At 42.6% G+C, this 21,732-nt stretch overlaps 2 protein-coding genes across 2 annotated transcripts; both read right to left on the reverse strand.

Moving 5' to 3' along the window:
* Positions 1-524: 524 nt before the first annotated feature.
* Positions 525-8,380, reverse strand: TOR1A (torsin family 1 member A). Its single transcript, XM_036751469.1, has 5 exons — positions 8,091-8,380; positions 5,372-5,637; positions 3,907-4,082; positions 3,692-3,819; positions 525-1,933 (listed from the first exon to the last, which is right to left on the reverse strand). The coding sequence occupies exons 1-5, from the start codon at positions 8,269-8,271 to the stop codon at positions 1,683-1,685; spliced, it is 1,002 nt and encodes a 333-aa protein (XP_036607364.1). The 5' UTR covers positions 8,272-8,380; the 3' UTR covers positions 525-1,682.
* A 2,861-nt stretch (positions 8,381-11,241) lies between these two features.
* Positions 11,242-21,729, reverse strand: C3H9orf78 (chromosome 3 C9orf78 homolog). Its single transcript, XM_036749574.1, has 9 exons — positions 21,443-21,729; positions 20,336-20,395; positions 19,526-19,577; positions 19,083-19,153; positions 18,769-18,846; positions 18,303-18,500; positions 16,806-16,942; positions 16,498-16,596; positions 11,242-15,688 (listed from the first exon to the last, which is right to left on the reverse strand). Exons 1-9 carry the CDS (start codon positions 21,526-21,528, stop codon positions 15,597-15,599), a joined length of 873 nt encoding a protein of 290 aa, XP_036605469.1. The 5' UTR covers positions 21,529-21,729; the 3' UTR covers positions 11,242-15,596.
* Between the last annotated feature and the right edge of the window lie 3 nt (positions 21,730-21,732).

Consider the following 21,732-nt stretch of genomic DNA (forward strand, 5'->3'; position numbering starts at 1 on the left):
TCTGTAAAATAAAGGGGGGTGGGGGGAGAAGGCAAGATTAATCCCTTCTAGCTCACACAACTAGAGCCAATGAGCAGAAGTTAGAGTGAGGAAAAGCTGTGCCCTTTGGACATGTTTCCTAACATGGTAGAGTAATAAATTCCCTGTTACTGTTTGCATCTTGATTAAATGATCATCTGTCAGTGAGGTTCTAGAGTTTTGATCTAGGTAGGAAGTCACACTAGAGGACCTTTTAAAAACCAGTTTTAAGACTGATTCCTAGATGAGTCTTTACAAACCAATCCCCTGCTAAGTTCTTTTAAACAGCAAACTTGGTGTGACTTAAGAGGAGGGTGTGGCTCTGTGAGGCAAAGAATTCTACAAAGATGCATCATCATAATCTCAGCCACTTCAAGCTATCAGGCAAATGTTCAGAATTTTTCTCTACATTCTAACTAGTAGTTTATGTATCTTAATGATCTGTGAAGTATGTAAGGCAAGAGCTGACAGGGCCTATTTTTCTCTGAAGAAATGTATTCACAAACTAGAAAATCAAATTTTATTGAAAAACCAGTTATTTGTATTTATAAATAAAAACAATATCCTCAGCATCTTTATTAGATGCATGTAAATTTTCCAAGGGTTTGGGGCTGAGGGGGAAGAGGGTGTATTTAATCCCTTGATCACAAAAGCAAAAACTGGTCATTGTAGAGAAGGGCTTAAAAATATGGCAGAACTCACCACATACAAATAAGGACAGTAGGTACATAAATAGTGTGGTTGCTCTTCCTTCAGAGCAAGGACATCATGAGGAGTAAAAAGTGAGATGGGCATAAATGGAACATGTGATTTGGCCTTCCTTTCTGTAAGTCATATAATGGAAAAACACTCAGGGTACCACATTACTTTTCATTTGAAGAACAATCCTGTTTTCACAGACTCACTGTTTAAGTCCTCATAAAAGTTTTCCTAATTAACAGTTGTTTTAGTACTACCACACTGAACTTCCTTGAAAGGACATTTTAAGGCTTTTCCTGACATACATACAATGAATAGCCTCAAAAGTTAATCTTCTTGTACATTTTTCCTTTTCTTTAAAATCTCTCAGCTCCTATGGGCAGGACTGACAAGACAGTTTCAATTACCCTCTTCTGACAGTTTGCTTTCTCCTATTCCTGCCTTTGGGTTACACTGACAGAAATCTAGGGAATGCTTTCCAGATCGTTGATGTTTGTTTCTGTACTAAAGATATAATCGTTATCAAGATTTTTTTGGTAAACTCTCAAAACCTCAAAATTTAGACTCTTAAGGATAATTTCTCATGATGTTAAAAACTATTTTGAGTCAACTCATCACATCTTAGATGAAACTTACTTGTCTTTCCTTGAAACAGAAGTTTGTAATTAAAACATGATTTAAAAAAAATCATAGGCACTATTACAAAAGTGTTAGATGATGGGTGACTGCTTTCACTGGTGCTGTTCCCATGTAAGTTGGGGAGGCAGATCCAGGCTTTTGAAAAGGTTCGATGGCTACTGCAGATTCCTCTGAATAAAAAATGCCAGGAGAAATTCCTTTTTTTATAAAAGACTTAAAATTCATTTTCCTCCTCCAGGAAAAGGAATTTGAAGAAAAAAAAAAGCCCAAGTGTTTCCATTTTAAGTACTTTCTTTTTCAATGCAAATAAATGCATCCTGAAATATTTAGTCATCATAGTAATAATCCAACTTAGTGTATACAGTTTTGCAGCCTTTATCGGAGAAAACTCTCTCTTCTTTGGGGAAGAATGTCATCTCCTCTGCCACTCTAGTTACAATATCTTCATCAACTTCATAGCCACGAGATTTCATTTCAACTCTGATGCACATTTTTAGGTGTTTGTATTCCAGAGGAAGAAATGGAACAAAGTAATCAATGAGGTTTCGGTCAATTAGGCTACTGTGCCAGAAGCCACCTGGAAAAAAGGAAAACAAAGTCAGTAAGCTTCAGGGGAAAGAGCACTGGATTTGTAGTCAGGACCTGGGTTCAAATTCTCCGTTCACATACTTCATTCCTGTGTGACCTCGGGCAAATCATTAACTGAGGAAGTTAGGCCTGTTTCCTTAGCTGTAAAGTAAGGGGGTTGGACTAGATGACCCATAAGGTTGCTTCTAGCTCTGAATCTAGAATTCTGTGTAGTCAGGGATAACATAAAGTTACCATCCCTGCATACTCTTTGGCCCATCATTATCACCACTTGGCCCATACCTCAAAAGATATGAAAGAAAGAGAAAAAGGACCCATGTACAGGAAAAATATTATAGCATTTCTTTTTTTTTAAGTGGCAGAGAACTGAAGGGGTGCCCATCAGTTGGGGAATGACTAAAGAAATAATGTATAAGAGTATAATGGTATAAGTATATAAGGCATAAGGTTATATTATACATATAAAGATATAAGAATATAATGAAATAATATTGTGCCATATTAAATGACAAAGTAGATGGTTTCACAGAAACCTGGGAAGTCCTAAATAAATTGACACAGAGTGAATTGAGGAGACCAGGGAAACAATCTATATCAAAACAACAGCATTGCAAAGACAGACCCCTTTGAAAGACTTAAGAACTCTGGACAACGCAATGCCCAATCCCGGCTGCACAGGGCTAATGAGGAAGTCTGCTACCCACCCGCTGACGAGGGAGGTGATGGACTTAGGGCACAGAATAAACCAGACACTTTTGGACATGGCCAATGTAGGAATATGTTTTACCTGACTACACTTATTTGTTACCACGGTTTTGTTTTGTTTCTTTTTTGTCACTGTTATTTTCAGGTGAAGAGCAGGCAGGAGGGAGCGAAAATAAATGCTCGTTAATTTTAGAAAATAAAAGTTTAAAAAACCAAGGGACAGAACCTTCAGGTTCTAAAAAGTTAAAGTCAGGAATATGAAAATAGTTCTAGATGAAGAAGTCCACATCTCCAACTCACCACAACTGCTGCAGCCCAGTAGAATTCCTCTCCTTCCCCAACAGAAAGAAAAGATTTAAAACAAGAAAATAGAAAAACTATGAAAACTGTTCTAAAATATTTATAGCAGCTGTCTTTGTAGTGGCAAATAACTGGAAACTGGGGGGGATGCTCATTAGTTGGAGAATGGCTAAACAAGTTATGGTATATGATTGTGATGGAGTACTACTGTGCCTATAAGAAATGATGAGCAGGTTGACTTTAGAACAATGTGGAAAGACTTGGAGGAAACAATGAAGAGTGAAATGAGCAGAACCAAGAGAACGTGTGTACAGTAACAGCAATGTTATTTAAAGAATAACTGAAAAAACTAGCTATTCTGAGTAAATGAATATTCAAATCAACTACAAAGGACCTATGACGAAGATGCTCTCCACCTCCTGAGAAAGAAAAGATAAACAGAAATACGCAGTATGGTTTTCTATGTATGTATATGTGTGTGTGTATCTGTGTCAAACGGTGGCCTTCTCTAGTGCAGGGTGGGGAGGGAAGAATGGAAGGAGATAGTTCAGAACTTAAAATGTAACAAAAAAAAATTTTATGAAAAGAGAATTAAAACTATGGACATTTCCAAATGTGCAGGCTAAGGTCTGGAACATTCCAGGCATGGAAGAGGAGACTGGGAGATAAGAAAGCCCCCTCCCCAACCCAAATACACAAAACACTGATTTACACACACACACACACACACACAGCCACTTACTATTCTTGTTATTGAAGACTGACACAGATAATGCCTGCTCCACGTCTTTCAGCTTGATTTCCTCTCTCTGTTTTCCACTTCTCCAGAAATCTAAAGCCACATCTGTTATTCTTTCAGCTCCTGCATTGCTGTGAAATGTGTATAAAAATAAGGACTTGCTTTAGTTGCTGTGAAGACAGCCCAGAATTCTTCATTCCTTCTGAATCTCATCTTACCTGAGAAAGATGAAGATGGCTTTCTGATAGGAGACCCCATCTATCAAATCATAGTAGTCTAAGAATGGCTTGATAGCATCTATAAGCCCTGCATGCATCTTATCCATTTCATCAAATATGAAGATGGACCTTGCACAGGCACTCACATTCCCCCGAATCCACGACTGTAACTGGTCCTGGATTACAAGAAACCAAAAATACCCAGGAGACTTCAGTAAGAATAACAGAAGAATGTTACTCGGGAAGTAGCTGCAGTGTCTAAGGAATCTTTCTTTAATGATATCACTTCAATGCCATGCCAATCTTTTTTTTAAATCCTTTTTCATAATTAGAGAAGAAATAGGGAATAAAATTATCCAATTATTATTAAAATTATTATATTTTTTTAAATCATGTTTTAATTACAAGTTTCTGTTTCAAGGAAAGACAAGTAAGTTTCATGTAAGATGTGATGAGTTGACTCAAAATATCTAAGGAGGAGGATATGGGCTACTGAGTTATAGTATGTTACCATCTATTGATTATCTTTCCAAATAACTGATTATTGGAAAGAATATTATTGATCATCTGGAAAGAAATCATTTCAGGTTCTAACTGAATACTACTGATTATAAAAGAAAATAAAGCACACTTAAGAATAACATAATGAACTAAAAACAGCTTATGACTTAGTAGTATTCGTATGTCTATACCAGTAAAAGAAATAATGAAGAGAATCAATTTAAGTATTCTTACTCATTCTCAACAAAAAAACCTCTCCAAATTCTTTTGCTATGGCAGAGCAAAATCAAACATAGGTTATAGAAATGGTACAAGTAAGGCTGTGCTGGTGGAAGACATGAGTTCTCTGCTAGTTCTGCAACTAACTGGCAACGTGAGCTTGAACAAATAACTTTCCCTCTCTGAGCCTCAGTTTCCTCATATGGAAAATGAGAGCCTTCTCTACCAGATGGCTCTCAAAGGCTGGGCTCTTCCAGCATCACATTTGATTTCTGAATGTCAATCTTACCAATTCAGCACAATGGACACTTCTTCAGGAAGTATTACAAAGCTCTGAATAGCTCTTGTGTATCAAACATACCCATTTCCCAAATGCTGTAACCTTTAGGAATGTGCAAAGTACAATATAAAACTGACATCTAAAAAGAAATTCTCAGAGGCACGGCTAGGTGGCGCAGTGAATGGAGCACCAGCCCTGGAGTCAGGAGAACCTGAGTTCAAATCTGGCCTCAGACACTTGACACACTTACTAGCTGTGTGACCTTGGGCAAGTCACTTGACCCCAATTGCCCTGCCTTCTCCCCTCCAAAAAAACAAAAAAAAACCATAAAAATAAAAAAGAAGTTCTCAGAGATCATTCATTTTTTAGCATATAATCCCATGAACTTCACTGCCACCCACATGAAAACATCAAACAAAGCCCAACTCCTGTGCAGTTGGGAAGGATTCCAAATTATCTTCTTGCCTTATATTGTATGATGTTCCCAGCATGAGGAAAGTGCAATGTGGCCACGAACAGGTGTACGTAATCACTGTTAAGTCCACCCTCATAAATATGCTCAGCTATGATTTTGCTGACAAAATTTTTCCCTGTGCCAGTCCATCCATGCAGGGAGAGGGTAAGAGGTTTCTTGGACTTCGGGTTACCTATGAACCCAGACACAGCATTTAAAATCACTTTCTTTGCAAGGTGCTGTCCAAAGAGCTTGCTGTCAAGGTCATTCTGCAATGCTGAGGAAAAAAAAAACTTGTCATATGCAAATAACCAACTGGTTTGCAGACTAGATAAAACATTACTACCAGCTAAGGGTCAGTTCAGATCTTTTGGGATGCTAACCAGCTATGATTAGCAGTTGACTAAAATAACCTGACTCTTCAGCCCCAAAGAAACACTGAGGAGGCCTCTTCCCCCCAAAGAAAACCCCTTGCTATTTCTTCCCTGCGGCAAACTTCCTGGGACCCATCTATGCCAATGACACATCATCTTCTAGCTTTTTCAAACAGGAACAAAAACTGTCCATGAGTTTGGCAGAAAGGACTCTGCCTCTTCAACATCTATATCACATTTGTGGACCCCCTTTCTTGGGAAAGGAGGAAAATGGGGCTCAGATGTAGACTCAACTTGTACAAATGAGGGAGGCAAGACTCCCTCTTTCAATATCTCTCCTCAATTAAGAAGATACTTTTAAGAAGATTTAATTATGAAAGTACTCTATTTTCTCTTGCAAAGAAGGCTGAAGCAGGGTCTACAAACATAGGGAACCCCCCCCCATTTTCTGTTGGAGGCAGCAAGCAGTTCCCTATCTCACTCCCAACCTCCTCTCCACAAAATCTCTGCACTTACCCAGGGAGCCTCTCTTTCCATGGCACTCAAAATATCCTTCCTTGTCCTTAGCAGGTACCACCACTGCTCACCCCCTTTCCCTACTTCCCCACCCAATCTCCATGTTTTACTTTTCTGTGATCTCTATCCTTGAGGAAGTACAGTACAATGGAAAGACCACTGGACTTGGGAGTCGGGCACCCTGGACTTTCATTCTAACTTTGCTACTTTAATAATGGCTCAAATTTCTAGATTACAAAGTGTTCTACTGACAACACTATGAAATGAGGGTCTTTCTTTTTTTTTTCTTCTGATCCAGACCTGTGATTTCATCTGTAAGAGAGAACTTTTGTTGTGGGAACTCTCTTCATTGATACAGCTGGGCAACTCTCTGTTTATTTATAGCCATACAATTTTCTGGGGGCACTGTTAAGTGACTGGACTTGAACCTAGCTCTTTTTGACTCCAAGGCTAGCTTTTATCCACTACACTATTCTTGTCTCTCCAAGAGATCGTGATCTTTGCCAAGAAACACAGCCAGGTCCTGGCCCAGCTAATTATGGCTGGTTGTCACCAATTAGGGGCATGGCCCCAAGCCTGTCAAACTGGACAGGGCATGCAATCTCACTTAGGCTTCTTCCTCCTTAAAATTAGGGTACTAAACCTAACCCAGCAACCCCTCCCCCTCCCCTTTGGCAACTGTAATCAAGTCAATACTACCTTTTTTTTTCTGGAAAAGATTTGCCAAGAAAGCATCTATTAATATCATGCCAGGCCCCATGTTAGGTACTGGGCATACAAATACAGAGAATAAAATAATGCCGACTCACAAGGAGTTTACACCAACATCGTATAAGTATATATGGAACAAACATAAAGAGGATAAATACAAAGTAGTTAAACAGTAGTTTGAGAAGGGAGGGCCCTAGAATTTGGGGGATCAGGAAAAGCTTCAAGTAGAAGCGTTGAACTGCATCTTAAAGGAAGAGGGGGACCCTATGAGGCAGAGGGGGTGCGCCAGGCATGAGGAAGAGCCAGGGCAAAGGCCCAGAGACGGGAGATGGCGACCACTCGCCACCAAACTCCCTTCCCTAGCCACCACTCTTCCATACATCTCTGCCAGTTAGAAAGGAAGCTCCTGGGGGGCAGCGGCCGTTTTTTATCCCCAGGCTGTGCGCGGTGCCTGTTTCTCTCGCAGCTAGGTGGCGCTGTGGAGACAGCTCGAGGCTTGGAGCAGTCGAGCACTGAGAGGGAATTCTGACTCTAGTCCCTCAGTTTCTCCATCTGTAAAATGGGGGTAATTGTAGCACCTGCCTCCCAGGGTGGTTTCGAGGATAAAATGAGTTAACATGCGTACGGCGCTGCGTAAATACTAGCGATTATTATGGTTCATCCGTCCATCTATCCACACACCGACTCACACTTTGAGAATCTGGGTCTGACCCAGGGCTCCTGACTATCCGAACGCGGAGCTCTTCCCAGTACATTATGCCCGTCCTACCACTTGTGTGATCTTGGGCGAGCTATTCGTCCTCTCTAAAGTATCCGGTCCGGTCAAACGAAAGAGTTGAACTAAATGACCTCCAAAGTCCTCCCTGCAAGGGGCCACCCCACTTCCTCCCCAGCCCTGGAAGCTTCTTGGCGCCCCCTGCCTCGTACGAGCCCTAGAGGGCTTGGAGCTGCTCATTTAGTCCCCATCGCCCCATTGTACTGATGAAGAAACTGAGACTCGTGACAGGTAAGGGGCCAAGCCCGCGGCTGCACAGACCGGCGTCTACGCCCCTAGCGGGCCTCCGACCTTCCCCCCGGCCACATCCCGTCCCACCCCACCTCCCGGGCCCGGGCCCCGGGACGGCCCTACCCTCGCGGCTGAGGCTCTGCTTCTGGCTGCAGCACTCGGTGAAGAGGCAGTAGAGGCGCGGGTAGGAGAAGTAACTGGTCAGCACGCCGGCCAGGGCCAGCCCCAGGCTGATGGGCTCCACCGCCCGGACCAAGGGCGGCGCCAGCAGCAGCAGGCCCAGGGCGGCCCGGACCAGCTTCATGCCCGGACCCGCACTGAGCCGAGCCAAACCGAGCCCGCCCTCCCGGCCACGGCCTCAGCCGGTGCCGAAGACAGGCCGCCGCCGCTTCCGGCTCCGCCCCGCCTCTACCGCTCGCCGCCATCTTTGTGAAGGGGAAAGCACTTCCCGCGCCGCCTCGGAGCACTGGCAGCGAAGCCGAAGCCGGCCATCTTGGAGTCGGGCAAAGAAGCCGCCGCTGCTTCCTCCCCCCCACCTCCTTCCTTCAGCTTCCCCTCCCCCGTCCAACTCCTTAAGGCTGTGGTTCTCAAACTTTTTAGTCTCAGGACCGTTTTACACTCCTAAAAATTACTGAGAACCTCAGAGAACTTTTCATCACATGAGTTATCTGTGTCGATATTGGTGTGACAGTGGATAGAGCTGCTAGACCTGGAGTCAGAAAGACCTGAGTTCAGATGTGACTATGTGACCTTGGGCATGTCATTTTAATCTGCCTGCCTTAGTTTCTTCAACTGTAAAATGAGAATAATAGCACCTACTTCCCAAGGTTGTTGTGAGGATCAAATGAGATAACATCTGTAAAGCACTTCCAGCTCCTGGCATACATACACGTATACATGCATGTGTGTATGTATCTATACATGCACATACATACATATATACATGTACATATATGTATATTAGTACTTAAATGTTTGTTCCCTTCCTAGAACTTAAAATACAATTTTAAACATTCATTCATTTATTAATTCATTTAAAAATAACAATGCACCACAAGTGAACACAAATATTGTTTTACCAAAAAAATATATTTTCCAAAACAAAATTTAGTGAGAAGGCATTGTTTTACAAATATTTTAAAATTTTGACTTAATAGAAGACAACTGGATTTTCCTGTCTGCTTCTGCATTGTATACTGTGATACAGTTTTGGCTGAATATATGAATAGGGCCTCATACAGATGTGTGGTTGGAAAAGAGAGGAGTATTTTGATAGGCAAGTAACATCTTAGTATTTTTCAGAAAATAATTTTGATCTCAGGCACCCCCTGGAAAGGTCTCAGAGACCCCCAGAGTCCTAAGGACCACCCTTTAAGGAGCTCCCAGGGTATCTTGATGTGTCAAGGTTCTGAAAGCCTGAGACCATCTAGTCCATTTTTTCCATTTTGCAGATGAGGAAACTGAGGCCCAGGAAGGTTAAATGACTTGCCTAAGTGCACAGGAAAGCAATAGAGGGTGGATTTAATCCAGGCCCTTGGGAACCAGTGAGCTTTCATACTGGAGATTTTTTTTCTTCCTATAGAAGACAATGGATTTTGTCTGGACTTTTTTGTCCTTAATATCCATTTTGTTGCCACACAACTGATAGGGATATTTTTTTTCCTAATTTATTAATTTATTTATTTTTAGTTTTCAACATTCACTTCCATAAGTTTTAAATTTTCTCCCCCTTCCTCCCTCCTCCCTCCCCAAGATGGCATGCAATCTGATATGGGCTCTGCACATACATTCCTATTAAACACATTTTCACATGTCATGTTGCATAGAAGAATTATAACGAATGGGAGAAACCATGAGGAAAAAAAAGAAACAGAACAAAACAAAAAAGAAGTCTGCTTTGCATTCCAGCTCCATAGTTCTTTTTCTGAATGTGGATGGCATTTTCCATCATGAGTCCTTTAGAAATGTTTTAGTCCTTGCATTGCTGAGAAAGGGTAAGTCTGTCACAATCAGTCCTTGCACGCTGTGGCTGTTGCTGTGTACAATGTTCTCCTGGTTCTGATCACTTCACTCAGCATCAGTTCATTCAAGTCTTTCCAGGTTTTTCTGAAGTCTGCCTGTTCATCATTCCTTATAGCACAATAGTATTCCATTAAATTCATATAGCACAACTTGTTCAGCTATACCCCAATTGATGGGCATCCCCTCAATTTCCAGTTTTTGGCCACCACAGAGCTGCTATAAATATTTTTGTACACATGGGTCCTTTTCTCATTTTTCTGATCTCTTTGGGATATAGCCCTAGAAGTCTTGCTGAGTCAAAGGGTATGCATATTTTTATACCCCCTTGGGCATAGTACCAAATTGCTGTCCAGAATGGTTGGATCAGCTCACGACTCCACCAACAATGAATTAGTGCTCCAACTTTCCCACATCTTCTCCAACATTTATCTTTTTCCTGTTTTGTCATGTTAGACAATCTGATAGGTGTGATGTGGTACCTCAGAGTTGTTTTGATTTTCATCTCTAATCAATAGTGATTTAGAGCTTTTTTTCATTGATAGGGATATGTTCTAATGCTTGTACCAGATTTCTATGTTAGTTAGGCATTTTCTTGTAAGGAACTCTCAGTGTTACATCAAACATTAAAATGGCACCCTAAGCTTAGATATAATAACCATTCTCAGACCACCAAATTTCTCTTGGCCAATCATATCCTAAACACTGAATTTAACAGGACCACTGTTAGCATGGAAAACAAGGGGATGGACCTCAACACCCAAGGTGGCCATATACTTCAAGTGACATTTTTCAAATGTGGCTTTTTTCCTATTACTATTATGAGCAACTAATACAAGTTTGAACTGAACTTGGGGTTTTCCCTGGGCAGCTTTGGTGATGGTTCTTCTAGAAGCATCTCCATCTTTGCCTGAATGAACTCTCTGACTCCAAGTTAGGTGCTTTTCTCACTATACATTGTCTTAATTTCAAAAGGGCTCAGTTTTGACTTCTATAAAATGAGGGAGTTGGGCTTCAAGATCCCTTATAGGTCTGAGGCTCTGTGATTCCCGACAGGAAAGGCAGACTAGATGTCTGTATTGCCCACTGGTGACTAGAGTCTGCCACAATCACATTGTCCACAAAAGAGACCTGTCACAACTAGAAAACACTTCTCCCTAATGAGGCACTTAAGAGGGCCTTGGTTAACCTGTCCAATTCTATTACCAGAATTCGCTAGTCATTTGGCAAATCATAAAAACATAAAGAGCCCATCTCGTGTTTAATCCCTTTATTCTATAGATGGGGAAGTTGTGACTTGTGAACACACAGTAAGGAAGGATGCAATAGAAGTTGGATCACAGGGCTGTGGTCTGGCAGATAAATCTGCAAATAGGTCACAGAACTGAATTTAACTGGACTGCCCACTATGTGTTAAGTGTTAGGAATACAAAGATATAAATGAAAATCTGACCTTGAAGATCTTACGCTGACATTCTATATACTGAAATCACATCTCCACAGATGTGTATACAAAATATATTTTTCTACCTGATATATGACTGAAATTATATCTATATATAAATCTGTAACCTATAACTTCATTGATATACAGAACTCTTTCTACCAATGTAGACTGGCATACTTGTCAATGAATCAGCCATCAGTCAATAAACATTTATTAAGTGCCTCTCATGTGCCAGGCACTGTCCTAAGTGCTAGGGATACAAAGAGTCTGCCCTCCAGGAGCACACAGTCTAAAGGGGGAAGACATGTAAACAACTATGTACAAACAAGATATATACAAGATAAATTTTAGATAATCAACAAAGGGAAGGCACCAGAATTGAGGGACTGTGAAAGGTTTCGTGTGGGTGGGGCTTTAGCTAGGACTTGAAGCTACGGCCTGATGAGGAAGGAGGGCATTCCGGGCATGGGGGCAGCCAGAGGAAATGCCCACTGAGGAGGTGGAATGTCTTGTTTGAGGAAGAACAAGGAAGTTGATGTCCCTGGATGGTGGAATACATGGGGTTGGGGGAAAGGGAGTGGCTTTGTTCTAAGGCTTAGGGAAGTCTACAATGTTTTAAGTCTACCACTTATAAATGAAATGCCTAGCTTATGAATGCCAGGGCTAGGGCTCACACAGACAAAAATCAATATAATTGTCATCCTCAAGAAATTTATATTGTTTAAAATAAAATTTTATTTGTATCATTTTCACATCACATATCCTTTCCCAATGTTCCTTTTCTCTTGCCTCTGAGCACCTTTCCCTATAATTCAATAGGACCTTGTCCAAAGAGGGCTCAGTCTTCCTGCTGGAGGTTAATTGCCTGTTTAGTGAGCCTGTTTCTAAGTGTCAGCTAAGGAAAAACGGAGGAGGCTGCTCTACTACTCAGCATATCCTGGCATTTTATGCTTGTCTACTTGGTGCTCAGAAGAAAAGGCTTTTTGGTTGGCTGCTGAGCCAACAATTTATCAGGTGGCTACACTGGTTTTTCTTTCCTCGTGGGTGAGCAAGGCAATACCTGCTCTGAAGCCTCTAGGTGGAAAAGGGAGCACCAGGACCAACAATCTGGTCCTATATATGGCTCTTAATATATGATGTCTTTTTCTTTTTGTCTATTTGTTTATTCTTTCCTACTTTTGGGTGATGTATTAGAAATGGACTAGGCTATGACCCTGTAAGCTCTGAAAGACCAGGGGAACCACAAGTGGTCCAGGATCTGGAGTCCATTCCAGGGTTAGTCATTCTCATCAGCAACAGCGGCAGAGTGGGGAGGGCATCAGCATTGCTGCGAGGAGTGAGCTGCTTGACCTAGTCCAGCAACGGCTAGTCTCAAGGACCAATTTTTCCAGCGGCTAGGCCATATTTGTAAGACTTGCTGGGACAAATGTTTCCTGACAGCGGCTTTTAAATTGGAGCCCACTCTCCTCAGGGACTAAGGTGGCACAGACCCCAGTGAGGAGGGAATGTTTGTATTTCTGACCAATATATCTTCTCAGCAAATATCCTGTGGTAAAAGCTAACTGGTATTAATTGGTTAAATGATATTGGGACGCTCACCACCGGGGCAATAAATGGTATAGGGGAGATACTAACTAGGAAACATGTTGGAACAAGGGGTTGAGCCAATAATATTAAAGACATTTCCAACTCCTCAGGGGTATCCCTATTACCCTGAAAGGGAGATGGAGCCTTGCCTCTGGGGACCAGTCTCCAGAGGGGAGGGGGAGAGGGAGTTGGAAAAAGGATACCAAGTGAATAAGGGCTATATAACAATAAAAGTGGGGGAGAAGAGTTCAACAAAACTAAACACCACATTGAAAATATATGACATATGTGCAGTGTCCACACCCACAGTCCTCACATCTGCGAAGGAGGTACCTTCTTCTGTCTCCTTTTTGGGTGCGAGGCTGGTCATCATAATTTGACAGTTTCCACTGTTTCACTGTTATTTCATTTACATCACTGGATGCCTTAAGCATAGTTTTCCTGGTTCTGTTAACTTCCGTTTACAACAGTTCATGTTTTCTCATGCTCTCACCCCTGCCATCCTCCCTAACCCACCTTACCCTTTCCACTTCCTCTTCTACTACCATTGCTTCTGGAAAGGGCGTGTCAATTAAATGTTGTTCCCCCCACCACCTCTGAGACTTCCCAGACCAAAACCACCTTCCCTAGCCAGCCTCCTCTATGTATCTCCCCTCTTAGAAGGTTAGCTCCTTGAAGGCAAGGATTGTCCCTGCTTTTTTTATTTCTCTCCAGTGCTTGGCACGTTGTAAGTACTTTTTTATTACAGGTGCTTGGAGAACAGTTCATCACTGTGACCATACTCAAAGCCATCACTGGATAACAGATTCTGCCAGGGTCACCTCGCTACACAAAGCACCAGAGCAGCACTGTAGTCCTCACTGCATTATCAAATCATGGAGTTTTAGAAGCCCATGCCCTTGCCTGAACTGATTTCTACAGACATTCAGCGTTCTCTCTGATAGGAACAAGTGATTATAGGATAGGAGGCTAAATCAATAAAGGAGCAATACTACATTTGCACTAAGACCACCTGGGTTCAAATTCCAGCACTGCCACTTATGACCTGTGACCCACGGCAAATCACTGACCCTTTCTAAACCTGTTTCCCCATCTGTAAAACAAGGGGGTTGGACTAGATGACATCCACTTGAGCTCCCTATCAATAATCCTACCATTACTGGTACAGCTCACAAATCTATAGCACTTTACAACAAAAAGCACTTTCCTCACAAGTCTATGAGGTAGGTAGTGTAAGTACATTATTAGTTTAATGAATGAATGAAAAAGCATTCATTAGATGCTTACTATGTGTTAATCTCAAAAGGCAAGGTGAATAATCCCTCGATTTGTGGAGGACTTTACATTTATTCTCTTAATTGATAGGCCCTCAAATATCACATTTTGGACCTGACTTTCCGTGAATCAAAATTTTCAGCCTGTAGCACAAAATTTGGGGGGCATTTCAGAAGTTTTCTTGCCTCCTATCCCAGGATGATCACAGTCTCCCCCTTCCTGAATGAGGCCTAGAAGACCTGAAGGAAACCTATTATCCAAGTGACAATATTTTTAATGTAAGTGATTTTGTGAAACATGCCAATGCCTTGTAAAACACTTTTTTTTTATCTTTTGAGCTGGACCGGAAAAGTCCATTTCAGTCACTCAGGTTTGCCCTGAGGCTAGAGAATACAGAAACCTAGCTCCTTAGGCACCTGAAATGCCAGCCACGAGTAGACATGGCAGAAAGTAAATCTCCCCCAAATACAGGTGAAGTGTCTGGTTTTAACTTCTGTGTAAGAATTATGTATAATTCTACTTAACAATTAAAACACTCAGCTACAACTTCTTGATATAGAAATAAATTATATGGAAAAACCAATAGGAATTTGGGAAAGTCAGAAAAGCCACTGTTGCCTCCTCAGTCCTATCCTGGATTTCTTTGCTCTATTTTTTTTGAATAAGCACCATAGGGTTACAAAGTACTCACTCGATCTTCACAACAACCACGTGAGGTAAGTAACGCATTATTAATGCCCCCATTTTATAGATGAAGAAAGTGTGGCTCCGGGGAAGGCAAAGGACTCGCCCAAAGTCACACAGCAAGTAGCAAACCTCGGTCTTCTAAATGACATTTCTTAAACAAGACGTCCTAACTAGGCGGTGGAGCAATGTCTGAGCGTAAGAAAACAGTGTAAAGAGTAAGATCACGTAATTCCTGCAGTCTACTTCACATTACCCAAATATCAAAAGAAAACCAACTTATTTACAAAGGAGATTCAGAAATAGTAACAGGAATACTATTTGACAAAAAAAGGAAAACCTCGTGGCTTAACGAGAATATCGATCCACTGCTTAAGAAAACCTGGCAGGTCACATGCAAGAGCATTACAGTCAACTTTCATACGGTCACATTCATTAACATACCTATTTGCAAAAAAAAAAAAATCCAAAAATAGGTTGTAAGACAACTGCATAGCCTAGAGAGATCTAGAAGAAAGAAACTTTTCTTTCTGTGATATTTACACTGCATCTTGTACTTGACAAAAAACAAACTCTCCGCCAAAATCCCCTCCCCACCTACTCCCGCTGAGCCGGTATCAATAGCGTCTGTTCATCTTCTTAAACTTCTCATAATGATAATCATCGGTTGCCTTTTCATTAGGGGGGCGCTTGCGATTTGGAGGAGACCCTTTAAGAAAAAAAGAAGAAAAATATGTCAGCCATAGCTTAAAACTAGGCATCCTCAAAAGCAGGAGCTACTGTCAGGGACCCGTGATTCTGTTGCTGGCCAAGGAAGGTCACATCCCCTACAGGTGAGGCCTGGAGAGGAGGGTCACAGGAGACAAGAAACTCATCTTCTTGCAGCCAATCTAGTCACAAGCCTCTTAGAACACAATCAGGTAGGCCCACAGACAGCAGACCTGAAGTTCACCCTTGGGCCTGGTATGACTCACCTGAACTTTCATTCCACTGGCCTGGCCAATGGGAACCCCAGGGCCAACCCCACCCAGTGACAGATGTCAAGAGGATTTTAGTGGAGACCAGGACAAAGAAGCAGACATGGATTAAACAGCACTTTCTTGGGGCCAAAAATAAGAGTAGCCAAAACAGAAAGAAGCCCATGACTTTTCTATATAGGATAAAAAGAAAAGCCTGATAGTGCTAGGCTTTGGGAAGGAAGCAAGCCAAGGCAGAGTCCCTGAGCACCCTCTCTGGGAGTATGTTCAGGAGCAGCTACCAAGGGAGCCTCATGTCTGTTACCATGTACACTGACTTGAAGCATAGCTTAACCAATTCACCAGACATTCTGGAAAAATTTGCAAGCTTTGAAAGGGTTATGACAAGACCAGTCTTAGATAAAATGCTCAAGAACACAAAGTTTCTTTAAAAAATGGGTTGCCAATGAATCTTTTTTTTCTCTCTCTCCTGCCCCTGCCATTTGCCTAGGACTCTCCCTACTACCCAACAGCAAGGAAGTATAGAAACATTTGCTCTTACTCTCAGGTTCTGGCTTCTCTGTATCTCCCACCCTGAGGGGTCGGGTTTTCGGCTCTTCTTTGTGCCTCCGAACTGGAGCATTGAGCTCTTCATGATAAACTAAGAGAGAACAATTCGACAACAAATTCAACAAACACTGAGAAGCACCTACTATGTGTGGAAGACTCACAAGTTAAGGAGTCTAAGTATTTTCCTGCCCACTAAAGTGGAACAGAAGTAACAAAAAGGTTGGAGAATACATGGCCTGGCCACTATGGTGCCCTGAAAGAGGGCAGATGAGGAGACTGGGGTGCCTGAGATACACTTACATCGGTTGTGCTGTACATAGTTTACAGCCATGTTGGTTGGAACAAAAGAGGTTTCACTGTCTTTCTTTTTGTTCTGTTGTTCAGCCAGCAGGCGTGCCTTTGCATCTTCTGTCGAAATGATATTTTTTATTTTTGCACTGTGAGGAAGAGAAGGAAAACCACTTAGCCTTAAAATGTGGGGAATTCAAAGGCAAGAGGCTTATAAGACTGCCATTTTCCCTCTACCCTCACTACATATACAATGAGAGACAGAGGAATATGAGCAGGAAAGAAGCTGGTGAGAGAAGAGTAGAGTTCTTTACCGAGATCTTGGCCAACTCCACATGCAAAGGAAGTCTCAAAGGGAAATTACACACCCCCATAGATCATTTTTAGTTACTATATTGACTTGTTACTATCTATACTTTATCAATTTGCATTACTTCCTCCCTTTTAAAAAGTTATTTTAAGCCAAAATCAAGAGGGGGTGGTTGAGGGGGTAACTGAACTAATTATTGCCAATTTCACTGCTGAGAGAAGAGTTAGCAGGCCTTGTTCAGGATAGACGGAGTAGGTACAGTGTTCAAAAACACTTCTACTTTCAATCACAGAGACCCTCCCTTAAGCCTTTCCACCTGGTGGGCCATCTGAGTAGCACTTGTGAACAACCACAACAGCCTGCCTCCTGGAGAGGAGGAAAATTACCTTTCCATTTCCTCCTTAAGATTACTGGGGATGAAAGTGTGTCTGCGTGTATATATGAATGTGTGTGTACGTATGTTTGTGTATGTGTTTTGGACTAGCCTTGTGATTTCACTGGCATAGGGACTTCCCAGGAAACTCCCCTTACCAACACAGACTGGCACCTGCACTGCCACTTCTGGCCTATGAATTACGTGGGGCACTGAGAGCAGCGCAGCTAACACGGTTCAAGGGCAGGACCATCAATTCCAAAGCCAGCTCTCTACTCATTTTATTACCCTACTTCTTCAAAGACTGGGTTAAGAGAAGTGTTCCTGTAAGGGCTGAGCAGCTCTCCAAACTAGTCTGTTCAGGCCACTGGGCCAGAGTCCTGTCAGCCCCCTCCAGTTACACCTGCTATTTTTGAAGTAGCACGGGCTGAACAAGGGACATTAAATTTACTTTTGATTTCTGCCTTAGTGCAAAAGTTTCAGCAACACTCTCCTTAAGTTCTACCTAATGTAGTCAGCCAGGCGGTACAGTGTATAAAGTACTAGACTTGGAGTCGAGGAGACCTGAGTTCAAATTCTGACTCAGACGCTTATTAGCTGTATGACACTAGGCAAGTCATTTAACCTCTGTCTACTTCGGTTCCTTCATCTGTAAAATGAAAATAAAAATAAAAATAGCACCTACCTCCAAGGGTTGTTGTAAGGATCAAATGAAATATACATATGTAAAAAGTTTTCCAAGTCTCAAAGAGCTATATATGCCAGGTATTATGATTATTTCTATTAAATTTGTATTGACTGAATAAAGTAAGATGATGAAACTTACTCAATGCCCAAGTCTACCTCAGGGATGCCACTCAGCATCTGGTTGGACAACATCTCTTCTGTTTTCTTAGCTGAGGAGACTCGAATGCTCTCGGGGAGCTCATAGAGACAGTCTTCAGCATTCTTCAATTTCACCTTCTGCTCCTCGTTTTCCACAATTCCTTTCCTCTTCTTTAGCTCTGTCTCAATGTATTTCATCCTAGAATATACCAAAGGATAACAGGTAACATAAGAGCTCTGCTCTGAGCCACAGCCCTTCAGCTGGTCCAGCAGAAGAGGAAAGTGTATTGAGGGGATCTTCAGGTACTGTAAGGTAGATGGGAAGGGGTGGGAGACAGAGAAAACAAAGTAATTCTGAACCCTTCTAGAAGCTCCAAAAATTTTCCTTGGTTTGGCTGGGAAATAGGATTTAGAACCCACAAGGAAAGCGTTATCTGTTCATACTCTAGGAAAAAAAAACCACTCACATGTCAGCATCTTCATCCCTTCGGTTGGTTTCTGCTGAAAATGACGTTCCTAAGTTGAGATCTTCCTCTTCATTAATCCTAAAGGGAGACAAAGGTATGGTATCTTTAATGTTTCCTTGGAAAAAATCTACTAAATCCATTTTTTAAAAAACACATCCAAGAACATTCTGTGAGTTATTCTTTCCCAACTGCTGTTCTCCCCAATCTCTCTGAAAACGCAAGTGAGTTTTCTTAGTACTATGGGCAGTAAAATTGAGTGTATTCACAAGGAGAGAAAATGTTCTCAACAGTTTCTAAAAATGTTTTCCACTAACCTGTCCTTGTTTCTCTCTTTAAGTTTCTTCATATCCACCATTCCGCCAGTCTTGATCTTAAAGGGATCATCCTACCAAATAAGAAAGATGATAATGAAAAAGCAAATATGGTTGATAAAATTCTGTGAGGGACAAAGATCATTTCTTATTCATGTTTTTCTCACCCAGAGTTCAATTATCAAACAGTTATTAAGCACTTGCTATGTTTTAGGAACAGTATTGGGTGCGACACCCTAACACTCAGGATACTGAATAGGTTATGTATCAATAAATGTTGGTTGATGTAAAACAGATAACCTTTCTGGAGGACAACCTGTGCTTTACTGAACTATATCACACTGTTTTACTGAACTAAATCACATTTTTAAAACTTGCTAGTCTTCCAGGGTCATCTTTCCTAGCCAAATATTATACCATTCACCAGGGATGTCAACAAAACTCACCACTAGAGTTGTCTCTTCTTGTACTTTCTCCCCAACCAGGAGGGCTACAGCACTGAGGGGAAAAATGGTGGGTACAGTTCAAACATAGGAAAAGGCAAAGCAGTCAGTTCAGAAATTCATTATCTAAGCTGACAAAAGATCATATGAATAATGGGGGCCATAAAGGAATGTCAGGAAAGATCATGTTTAAAAAAAAAAAACCAACCAGACCAAAACTGATGCTAACTCTCAACTTTACAGATATGTTCTTAGAGCTAGATCAGTTTTCGAGGTAACCTAGTCCAAAACTTCACCCCCCCCCCACCTCAAGTCAAAAAGGTAAGAAGAGCCAGACTTGAACCCAGGTCCAAATCCAGTCCTCTTTGTTCTACTTCCATTCTCCATGATCTTTCCAAATATCATTGACAGTGGCTCAAGACTTCTGCCAGTTCCTTCAATTCCCAAGGATGTGAATGATGTGGTCACAGTGACTTGAATTCATCAAAGGCAACCCTTTAAGTTTTGTTTTTTTATCATGTCATTTTAAGTACAGAAGTCATTCTCCTTGGTAGAGAAAACTGAAGCAAAATAAACACTAAGCATCTCCATTTTCTACTCTGCGTAGTCCTCATTCTGAACTATTGACAAACATCTGGAAAAAGCAGGGGAAGCCAGGTAGCAGATAGAATGCCCTGGTATACAGTCTGACACAGGAGATGGGCTATTTCAAGTAGTTGTGCATTTGTTACAGCATTACATAAAGGGGAATACAGGACATACTTTTTTCTTCTCTTCTGACTGTGGTCCCCAACCCAAGGTGGCTAGACCTACCTCACCCCATTAGGCCGTCTCCTCAAGCTCTGAACTTCTTTGGTTTCCTCAAGTTTCAACCTGAATGTAACAGAGAAACGATTAAGCAGTCCAACAATCAAAATAAAATGGGGTCTGGTTATTGAGAGCTCCATCCATTGGCTCTGAGGCTCTGTCCCCAAGGGAACTTGTATTTCCAACTAGGGACAGGTTAAGAAAATTCGACACATTTCCTTATCTGCTGGGGGACAAAAGTGTGACAGTTTTTGACCAGCCAATGTGTGTACGTGTGTTCATAAGAGACGATTAGGGGTAGGCTTAAAAACGCAAGCCAGGAATTAATTTTTTTTAAATTGACAAATTAGGTTTCAGCGCCTCTTGTGCTCATCACCTTTCATTCTCCCCGCTCCCCTCCCTTCTTTCCTATATTTAATACTGTCCTGTTTTCAGAAGAGAGAAGAAGTTTTATAAATCTTCAGTCTAGTATGAGGCAGAGCATAACATACATATGTCTACATATTTAAGAATGAGAATGCTTCTACTGCCCACCTCACAGGGTAGTTGTGGGGATCACATGAGATGACTTCTGCAATGCACTCTGGAAACCTTTAAGTGCTACATAAATGTCAGATGTGATGACAAGATGAAGGGATGGTTTTACTGTTGAATGAATTGTCATAGGAAGAGAACACACGCAATATACTTTAGGCATAACCATTCATTTGACAGTTACCAGTCAAGACAAGAGCATTCAGTAAGAGCGGGGCAGCATGCTAAGGAGGGGGGATACAAAGAAAGGCAAAACCGGTGCCTGTCCTCAGGAAGCTCCCATTCTACTGCGGGGGCTGGAGGACCGCATCGAGGCCGCGTAGATGGCGGGGAACCCCCGCAGCTCTCGCATCGCTTTGGGGGCGCTTGCCCCAGCCCAGGCAGCACGAGATCAATCCCGCAGGCTCAGAGTTAGGGTCAAGGTCGGCTGCTGCCGTCTGGGGTGCGGCCTCCTCGGACCGAAGGCGGCCCCCGCCCGCCCGCCCAGACCAGAGGCTCGGCCGTTCCCGGAGGTATTTCCTTGGGTCGCGGCTTCTCCGCATGGCGATCCCGCCGCCCCCCACCCAGCTGCCCACTCACCGGACCTCCTCGCTGTCCTGCTCGTCCGACTCCGACTCCGACTCCGAGTCGGCGCGGCGCTTGCGGAAGGTTTTGCCGGCCCGCATGGTCCTCTGCACCCCGGCTTCCCCCAGGGACCGCCGCAGGGTCCCCGCGATGGGGCTGCCGGGCCCCGGACCTGCGCAGCTGCTCAAGGCTGGTTCCGGCGCAGGCGAGTGCGGTCAGAACTGCGTGTGGCCGCGGCGGCGGCGGGCCCGCCCCCGGCTCCCACGGCCCGCACCGGGCGCTCCCCATAGGGCGGCGTGCTCGGG

The sequence above is a fragment of the Trichosurus vulpecula genome, chromosome 3 (genome assembly GCF_011100635.1).
Source record: "Trichosurus vulpecula isolate mTriVul1 chromosome 3, mTriVul1.pri, whole genome shotgun sequence".
Lineage (NCBI taxonomy): Eukaryota > Metazoa > Chordata > Mammalia > Diprotodontia > Phalangeridae > Trichosurus > Trichosurus vulpecula.

What these genes read in the sequence shown, in the direction of transcription:
- TOR1A (XM_036751469.1), bottom strand. Translation starts at nt 8,271, where the DNA reads ATGAAGCTGGTCCGGGCCGCCCTGGGCCTGCTGCTGCTGGCGCCGCCC. An exon ending in GCCATCTTCATCTTTCTCAG is followed by an intron (nt 3,820 to 3,906) that starts GTAAGATGAGAT and finishes CACATTTCACAG; the next exon opens with CAATGCAGGAGCTGAAAGAA. An exon ending in AGTCTTCAATAACAAGAATA is followed by an intron (nt 1,934 to 3,691) that starts GTAAGTGGCTGT and finishes CCTTTTTTCCAG; the next exon opens with GTGGCTTCTGGCACAGTAGC.
- C3H9orf78 (XM_036749574.1), bottom strand. Translation starts at nt 21,528, where the DNA reads ATGCGGGCCGGCAAAACCTTCCGCAAGCGCCGCGCCGACTCGGAGTCG. An exon ending in CAGGACAGCGAGGAGGTCCG is followed by an intron (nt 20,396 to 21,442) that starts GTGAGTGGGCAG and finishes TGTTACATTCAG; the next exon opens with GTTGAAACTTGAGGAAACCA. An exon ending in AAGAAGAGACAACTCTAGTG is followed by an intron (nt 19,154 to 19,525) that starts GTGAGTTTTGTT and finishes CTTATTTGGTAG; the next exon opens with GATGATCCCTTTAAGATCAA.